A 9,630-nucleotide genomic window follows, 5' to 3' on the forward strand; every position below is an offset into this window, starting at 1 on the left:
AGCCTAGAGATATCTCATTATAAATAGAGAAGTAGTTACATTATTAAGGTGTTTACCAGATGTGTGGATTTAAAGGGTCGGGTCTCTCAAAATTTAACTCAAAAATCAAACTAGTACTTTTGAGTGGAATCATTTACTGGTTTCATATATCTCTGACTGGGCTCCAGTGGAAAGTCTTGGTGCTTGAGTCTTCCTATCTGCCTTACCTGCGATGGCTGGTCTTACTGGCACATTATATTATGGTAAGCCATGGAGACAAGATGTGAGACACCAAGGTTGGCAAAGCAGAGCTGGGCATCCTATATGGAGAATCTGCCACTACAATACCTAAGATGTAAAACAAAACCAGTGAATAATTCAACTCTATCAATCTTTCTTACCAATCACTGACTTTCTCTAAGTAAATCCATGAGCTGGTACTACAAGTTTAAGGCGTCTGAATTTGCAAAATAGCCGGAGGGATCTATAAATCTCTCTATACCTAAACCCATACAGGTAAGGGGAGATACCCTTTGGCAAGACTATCAGAACATCACAGATGATTAAAGTAATCAGCATTCCTGTCTTTAGCTCTATAATATGATTTATATATAAGAGGGATGCAGCCAAGAGAAGGAGAAGTGGACAGAAGTAGGACCCTAATATGATGTGATGCATCAAAAATGTAACATTGGCTCTAGAATGAACACCCTTCCATAAGCCACTCTCTCGTGTTTTGTAGCACAGGAATAAGTAGCAACATAAGATTGTTGAAAAGCATACAAGAAATGCAGCAATAAAAAGAATATGAAACATTCGGATTGTATTGTCTCCATGTAATGTCATTAAAAGTATGACAGGCAGAGAGCACAGTTCAGATTGGCATGGAACTGGTTTCTGAGTGAAGTGCAAGACTAAAAACAAAGTTCCTGAAAAGAAGCAAGAGGAGAACCACAGGAAAGCAATTAGCTTCTTTGTCCTTGATCGAGGTAGAAGTATCATATAATGCAGAGGCCATAATATCGCCAAGTATGTGTCCACCACCATCCCTGCTGCTGTGAGAACTCCACCGCTATAAGTTGCAGCCAGAGAAAAAAGGAGAAAAGCACAAATATATTTTGGAATCTGCATGTTTGTTGTGTTGCAGATGCAGACTGCTGTGTACAGAAATAGATATAGTAAATCAAAAATTAAAGCATTTGCCAGGAGCAGGAACCGAGTTTCTTGACGCATGCTGAAATTCGTGAAGATAGAGAACAATATTGGAGGTGTTACCAAAATAGCAGCAAGAAAACAGGCTGTAGTGGGAAATAGAAATAACAATATTTCCGGCTGAAGTGGGAGAATTGCCTTTTCCGGGTACACGTAATGGGCTTGACTGGCTACGGAGTCAGACAAATTGCCCACATCTCTTTGTAACATCAATGAATGGGTACAGTCTGTAGAGTTCATGTCACTTCTGTAGGGCCAGATACTCTTCAGTAGGGTAATGGTTTATATCACATTTGAAAAAGAGCTTGTCTCCAAATATCCACGTTCTAGGTACCCAAATCCTTTTTCCCAACCATGTGGAATGAAATGTGGATGTTCCTCAGAATTAAAAAGCCCCCACCAGAGTATGCCTGTGGTCCAGGTTGCCTGAGATGCTTGTCTGCATCATTCTGCTTTACAATGATACAACAGATGGGATGTCTGCTTGACGAAGCAAATCACCTAGTGTATATAGACCTAGAAGTGTATACTCAGCTAGTCTATATTAAAAGATTTAGCTGTTTCTAGTCATAAACTATCGACTGATCTACTGCAGCTGTCATCATAATATTATTGTCATAGCCATGACAATGACAGTAACCTATAGCAGAAGAAGTCATAATGATGATGCTACTAGCTCTTTCCATAAATGTCTTTAGTTGCTGATAAGCTATAATGATCAGTAGCAATAGGTGACCTTGTTTTTCCAAAAATGTTATATTTCTTACAGCATCTTGTTAGGCTTCCCTTGACTCATCATGTACCATCACTATAGCACAGGTGGAGTGGTTTAATGATTAAAAAGGTTAAACGTAGAAAAGCAGATCTGTTCTCTCTGTTCATAGTGCAGCATTTACCGTGGCAATTTAGGCTACGACAAAAAAACCTGCTGGAACGTACTTTGAACTTACATGTGTGAAAGCAATATATATTATTTCCAATTGAAAATGATTTATTTATTACAGGTACTTATATAGCACCATCAATGTATGCAGCACTTTACATATATATTATACATTCAGATCAGTTACTGTCTTCAAGGAGATTACAATCTAAGGTCCCTAATTCGCATTTATACTGTACGTACACAAGCTAGGGCCAATTAAACTACCAGCATATCTTTGGAGGGTGGAAGAAAATCAGAGCACCAGGAGTAAACGCACACAGGAACAGGGAAAACATACAGACTCCATGCAGGTAGTACCATGGTTGGCATTCGAACTGATGACCCTAAAGCTACCAGGCTGAAGTACTAGCCAGTTGTCTCATCTTTTCTGTCTTTTTGTCTGTCCATGCATTTTTTTGATTATTCATTAGCTGAAACAGATACAATATATTGCCAAAAGTATTGGGACACCCTTCCAAATCATTGGATTCAGGTGTTCCAATCACCTCCATGGCCACTGGTGTATTAAGCACCTAAGCATGCAGACTGCTTCTACAAACATTTGTGAAAGAATGGGTCACTCTCAGGAGCTCAGTGAATTCAAGCATGGTATTGTGATAGGTTGACACTTGTGCAATAAGTCCATCCATGAAATTTCCTTGCTACTAAATATTCCACGGTCAACTGTTAGTGGTATTATAACAAAGTGGAAGCAACTGGGAACAACAGCAACTCAGCCATGAAGTGGTAGGTCATGTAAAATGACAGAGTGGGGTCAGCGCATGCTGAAGCGCACAGTGCTCAGAAGTCGCCAACTGTCTGTAGAGTCAATAGCTAAAGACCTCCAAACTTCATATGGCCTTCAGATTAGCACAACAGTGCATAGAGAGCTTCATTAAATGGGTTTCCATGGCCAAGCAGCTGCATCCAAGCCTTACATCACCAAGTGCAAAGCGATGGATGGAGTGGTGTAAAGCCACCACTGGACTCTAGAGCAGTGAAGACATGTTCTCTGGAGTGATGAATCACACTTGCCGACTGCATTGTGCCAAGTGATAAGTTTGGTGGAGGGGGGTTTATGGTGTGTGGTTGTTTTTTTAGGGGTTGGACTTGGCCCCTTAGTTCCAGTGAAATTAACTCTTAAGTCATCAGCATGTCAAGATATTTTGGACAATTTCATGCTCCCAACTTTGTGGGAACAGTTTGGGGATGGCCCCTTCCTGTTCCAACATGACTGCGCACCAGTGCACAAAGCATGGTCCATAAATACATGGATGAGCAAGTTTGGGGTGGAAGAACTTGACTGGCCTGCACAGAATTCTGACGGCAACTTGATAGAACATCTTTGGGATGAATTAGAATGGAGACAGCGAGCCAGGCTGTCAGGAATGGACTGGCCAGCAATGGTGGGACTCACCTGCCTTATGGGCTGCAGTACCAGGGCTGGCCAGCGGGTGCTCCCAGCAATCAGAGACTCAACCTTGCAGCCAGCCAAACACCTGAAACTGCTTATGCTGGTGTATTTAAGGGATGGCCAGACCTGCAGACTCTGCCTTGGTGTGTGTTTTTCCTGGGCCCTGTATCCTGTTCCTGCAACCCTGTTCCTGTTCCTGTCTGATTCGTTGCTGACCCTGCTCTGATCCCTGGCTTTGTCTGACCATTCTCCTGCTCTGATCCCTGGCTTTGTCTGACCATTCTCCTGCTCTGATCCCTGGCTTTGTCTGACCATTCTCCTGCTCTGATCCCTGGCTTTGTCTGACCATTCTCCTGCTCTGATCCCTGGCTTTGTCTGACCATTCTCCTGCTCTGATCCCTGGCTTTGACTGACCATTCTCCTGCTTTACCCCATACGTTCTGACCTCCTGTTTATGATCCGGCCTGCCTGACGACGCTTGCATTGTATGTTTTGTTATCTGTGGGTGGTTTGGTTTGGTTCGTTTGCACTGTGTTATGTTTTAGTATTGCACTGCGTTTATGTTTGTATTGTTAGTCCTTAATAAATTATATTGTTTATAACTTATCTGAAGCCTGCGTTTCCCTGCGTCAGTCACATACCTCTGGTCATACCCTGGAGCCCTGACACAGGCCTTCTTGTCCGAAATCAGTGCCTGACCTCACAAATGCACTTCTGGAAGTATGTTCAATCATTCCCATAGACACACTCCTAAACCTTGTGGACAGCCTTCCCAGAAGAGTTGAAGCTGTTATAGCTGCAAAGGGTGGGCAAACTCAATATTGAACCCTATGGACTAAGACTGGGATGCCATTAAAGTTCATGTGCATGTAAAAGACAGCATCCCTATACTTTTGGCAATATAGTGTATGTCAAATTCAGAATGTGGCATTCCTCAAGTCCTAGAGCTTCTTGGAGCCTTCAAACTATTGAGTATGTAGAAAATTCTCAGCAGAAATCGTAAGCAGAAGCTTTCAGTTTCCCACTATAGGTGTATAAAAGTGGACACCAGATACTGTATATGCACCACATATTAGCACATTATGGCAGACATACCTGTCAAACGATGCCTTCCAGGTTCTTCCATCTTCTCCAATCTTCATTCCAGGTTCGGTCTCTTCAGCCACTTGAATGGCTTGGCCACAAAGACATTACTCCTTTGCATGTGCACAGGAGTCACATCATCACAGCACAGAGCTGTGCTGCAAATGTACGCATGCATGGCTCAGTGCACATTACCACCGACAGGCAGAGAGAAGCATTTATGACACTGCGTTCAATTTTACTTTAACAAAGCTGTTGTTTCAGTATAAGTGAATGAAGAGTCTCCTCACAGAATATTTGGCTCGAAAAATCATTTTATAGTCCTCACCCACACTGAAAGCTTTTGTGAATCCCTTAAAAGTGATATTAAACCCTACATTTTTTTTAGCACTTTCAGCAGATGAATTGATCACTTACCGAATATGTAGCTTCATTACCATTTAATCATTGCCTATGTTTCAGTTTCGGCATGCAGGGACTAGGGCTGTGTCTCCCTACAAGGTGCATATCAAAAGAAACACACTGAGGTTTATTTACTAAAGATGGTTCACTCAGAATATCATGCACTTCTGCTTAATTGAACAAGCTGAGGTTAGAAGCTAAATAGCTACTATGCACAGCTGCACCAGATTATGAGTGAACTAGCTTTAGTAAATCTCCCCCACTGGCCCATAGTCTAGCACGGCAAAGTACTCCCCTGCTCCTCCCTCATCTTCCATTCTCCAGGCTAACAGAGTGGCTACTGCATTGTCCACTGTAATGTTGAATAATGTTTAGAGGTCCAGAATTCTCCACTGTGTGTATAAGGGATTGACAACCTACAGTGAAGGAAATAAGTATTTGATCCCCTGCTGATTTTGAATGTTTGCCCACTCACAAGGAAATGATCAGTCTAAAAATCGAATGGTTGGTGTATTGTAACACTGAGAGACAGAATAGCAACAAAAAATTCAAAAGAAATGCATGTCTAACAGATTATGCACTGATTTGCATACTCAAGAGGGAAAAAAGTATTTGATCCCCTATCATTCATGCCGCTAATCTCATTTTGTTACCTGTATAAAAGACACCTGTCCTCAGGAACAATCAAACAATCTGATTCCAAACTCTCCACCATGGCAAAGACCAAACAGCTGTCCAAGGATGTCAGGGGAATATCATACTGAACAAATCAAGGTCATACATGACTAAGCTAGAACATACCAAAGGGGAGAAAGCAGTCTCCTACCTCCTGGGTGACAGACCCATCTAAAATACTCTGTGTTTGGTATCCCTAGACACAAAATATACTGTAATGCTGAACAATGATTTACCAGTTGCCAGACTGCAACCTATACCTAGTGGAAGATATTATTAGTATAAAACTGCGTGTAAGGCAGGGATATGATGCAGTCATAAATGTGGTGACCACCCAGCCACCTCCCTTTAAACCAGGTACAGTAATTGGTCAGAAGGTCTCTGTCAACATCTCTTTGATACCACAGAGATAGCTCTCATTTAACATCAACCAAGGAACACGTAACCGGGCTTGAGAGCCACTGTTCTGTTTTTGCTTGATAAAGTATTCCTCATTTTCAACTGCTTTTTAATTGTCTGTTGCTTTATTGTCTCCTTGTTTTCTTGTAACACCCTTTTTCTGTAAATATTTTATTTGCACCATTTTGACCTTTTCCTTATTAAACCCTGTTTTGAAAAGTGTTAAAACTCCTTAAAGCGTAGCTCCACCCAAAAGGGGAAGTTCCGCTTTAAGGACTGCTCCCCTGCTCCCCATTAAGGATTGGCACCTTTGGGGCACAGGGGGGGGGGAACGGGTACCCGAATTTGACAGATACCCGCTCCCACTTCCGGTCCGATCGCCTAGGCGATAGGAAGCGGAAGGTGTCCTCACTCCCTCCCTGTAGTCTTTTGGGACACATGACAGGTCCTAGAAGACTACAGGACCATTCATGAAGCGCAGCGCTACTTGCGCATGTGCAGTGGGTACCTGGCTGTGAAGCTGCAAGCTGTCACAGCCAGGTGCCCACACTGAAGATGCCGGCCTCCTAGAATCCAGGACGGCCGGTGAAATGGGCTGCGGGGGACACACCGCGGGACCGAGGGACAGGTAAGTGGCTGTTTTTTAAAAGTCAGTAGCTTCAGTTTTTGCAGCTGCTGACTTTTATTTTTTGACAGCGTAGGTGGAACTCCGCTTTAAGGCTTTTAATGCAAACTAAGGAATCCCTGTCTCTTGAAGACTACTGTATTTGACAAATTTCTGAATATACCTGTCAGTGGTGACAATGTGTGTACAGACGTTTATTTTTCATATTTGTTCTTGCCAAGATAATGAGTTTCTGCCTTCTCAGTCAAAAGATGGTGGTGGTAGCTTAATTAACTTACCCAATCACTCTCAGGCTTCTGGTATCTAGATTGAGGTCCCACGAGCTGGAAAATCTTTGTGCTGGGTGCAGCTGAGAGTGGCATTGTTACATAAGTGACACCGCAGTGTGAGATTGGTCAGTCCTTTATCACAAGTTGGTGAAAAGGGCAGGGGTTGGGCACTGCATTCGTCACAGCATATACAACCAAAGTTCCACAACCTTTTCCTCGACTAAGTAAGTGAGGCACTTATTAAATATAATACTGCTCACATTAGACATAATACCCTTTTGATGATTTATTTCCCTAAACACGGCCAAAGGTTTCATCTGAGTTTCACTGGCCTGCTGTGTATTAAAATCAAACATAATGGCACCATCTAGTGACAGTCATTTATAATGCTGTTACAGTTGAATACTGTATGTTCTTCTTTTGTATTTGTGCAAGTAACAGAATCAGTACTGCTTTGACCCAAAGAAGAGTGGATTTCTTCAAAACATCAAAGTTTCTTCAGATAAATGCATTGTTAATACACTTTATATATAAATATATATATATATATATATATATATATATACACACAGGCCGGACTGGCCACAGGGCACACCGGGCATTTGCCGTGCCCAAACCCGGGGCTGGTACCGGTCCTTGGCCTGTTGATCACTGGGCCGCATAGTGGGAGGTAAGTGGCGAATATGGTCTAGACAGGGCTAACACAGACCGCAGTCACTAATCACCTCCCACCAGGGGTGGACTGACAACTCATGGGGCCCCCGGGAAATAGGGGATCATGGGGCCCCTGTGTCCTTGCCTAAACTCAAAAAAGCCTTTGAAAAAGGTACCAGGGGCATCTCATGAGGCCCCCTACTGACCCCGGGCCCTCGGGCAGTGCCCGAGTTTCCAAATGGTCAGTCCGCCCCTGCCTCCCACTATGCAGCTATGCTTGTGTCTCCTCTCCCGTTTCTCTGCAAGAGGAGCTGGAGATCTGCACTGACCGCTCCTGCCCCCTTCCCCCCAGCCGATCCAGCCCTGATCCCCCTGCTCAGATCAAACACAAAAGACTGTGGAGCAAGGAGGGGGCAGGACCTGGACTGACACTTGAGGAGGAGCGTGCAGGGACCACACTACACTCAGTCATTGGCTGCAGAGCAATGACACATGACTGGTGGAGAGCCAGAAGAAGTAGTAGAGGTACAGAGAGAGCTCCAGTGAGTGAGAGAGAAATTGTCAGGGAGCGGCTTACGAATCTGCGCATGCGCGGAATCCCAACATGAACAGGCGTGCAGACGCTAGGACATAGGCGCCCGCGGCAACACTCGCGGCCGTGCATGCGCACTCACGCATACGGGGGCGTGCCTGTCACCAATGACGGCGCAGAGCAGGCTATTTAAACAGGCCATTACTATAGCCAAGTTGCCGTATGGTCTTTATCCTCTGCTTGTGTTCCTGATCCTGCGTGTTTTTCATTGCCGACCCTAGCCTGCTCCTGATTACTGCTGACCATCTCCTGCCCTGACCCCTGGCTTGCCTCTGGACCATTTTTCTGCCTGCTCCTGATCTTTTGACCTCCTGTTGCTGAACTTGGTCTGTGACCCAACTATCCTTTTTCCTGCTGCTCTGATCCGTTCTGCCTCCTCGATACTAACTCGGCCTGTCTGACTCCGCTACTTGCTTACGGTGTGTCCGCATCCATCCAGCCTGCACGGATCTATCCGCTTACCGCTCAGGTCTATCCTGCCTCTTCACATCAGGCTCTTTACCAAGCTACGTACACTAGCGGTCTTCTCTACCACGGTTGGGTGCACCTGGGGGCCGCGACCTGGTCTCAGCCTGCTCCAAGTCCCTCCCCACCATCAGGGGCTCTGGTGAACAAGCAGACTGGGGCTTAGACCCCGCGCCCTGGGGAATCCCAGACTGTGGACCTATAGAGCTACCGTTAGAGAGTTTGTGACAGAAATAGAGATCCCGGAGAGAGAGAGTGAAGGAGAGAGGGAGAGAAGGGGGGGAGAGAGAGGGAGAGAGGGAGGGGGAGAGAGAGGGAATCCCAGACTGTGGACCTATAGAGCTACCGTTAGAGAGTTTGTGACAGAAATAGAGATCCCGGAGAGAGAGAGTGAAGGAGAGAGAGAGGGGGGGGAGAGAGGGAGGGGGAGAGAGAGGGAATCGCAGACTGTGGACCTATAGAGACAGAAATAGAGATCCCGGAGAGAGAGGGAGAGAGAGAGAGTGCGAAGGGGGGAGAGGGGGAGAGAGGGGGTGAGAGGGAGGGGGAGAGAGAGCGGGAGAGAGAGAGCAAGAGAGAGGGAGGGGGAGAGGGAGAGAGAAGGATGCGAGGGGAAAGAAAGAGAAGGAGAGAAAGAGAGGGAGAGAGAAGGACAGAAAGAGAGGGGGGGAGAGAAGGAGAGAAAGAGAGGGGGGGAAGGAGAGAGAGAAAGAGAGGGGGAGAGAGAATGAGAGAGAGAAAGAAAGGGGGGGAGAGAAGGAGAGAGAGAAAGAGGGTGAGAGATAGAGAATGAGAGATAGACAGAGCGTGAGAGAGAGAAGGAGAGAGAGAGAGAAAGAGAGTGAGAGGGGGAGAGGGGAGACAGAGAGGGAGAGAGAGAGGGGAGATAAAGAGAGGGAGAGAGAGGAGAGAAAGAGGGAGAAAGAGGGAGGGAGG

General features: G+C 45.3%; 1 protein-coding gene across 1 annotated transcript; it reads right to left on the minus strand.

Moving 5' to 3' along the window:
* Positions 1–396: 396 nt before the first annotated feature.
* LOC149467015 (putative G protein-coupled receptor 148) lies at positions 397–1,525 on the minus strand. Its single transcript, XM_089672386.1, has one exon. The coding sequence runs from the start codon at positions 1,429–1,431 to the stop codon at positions 397–399; it is 1,035 nt and encodes a 344-aa protein (XP_089528512.1). The 5' UTR covers positions 1,432–1,525.
* Positions 1,526–9,630: the final 8,105 nt, after the last annotated feature.

The sequence above is a fragment of the Staurois parvus genome, unplaced genomic scaffold (genome assembly GCF_062004578.1).
Source record: "Staurois parvus isolate SC_StPar_1 unplaced genomic scaffold, SC_StPar_1.0 ptg000126l, whole genome shotgun sequence".
Classification (NCBI taxonomy): domain Eukaryota; kingdom Metazoa; phylum Chordata; class Amphibia; order Anura; family Ranidae; genus Staurois; species Staurois parvus.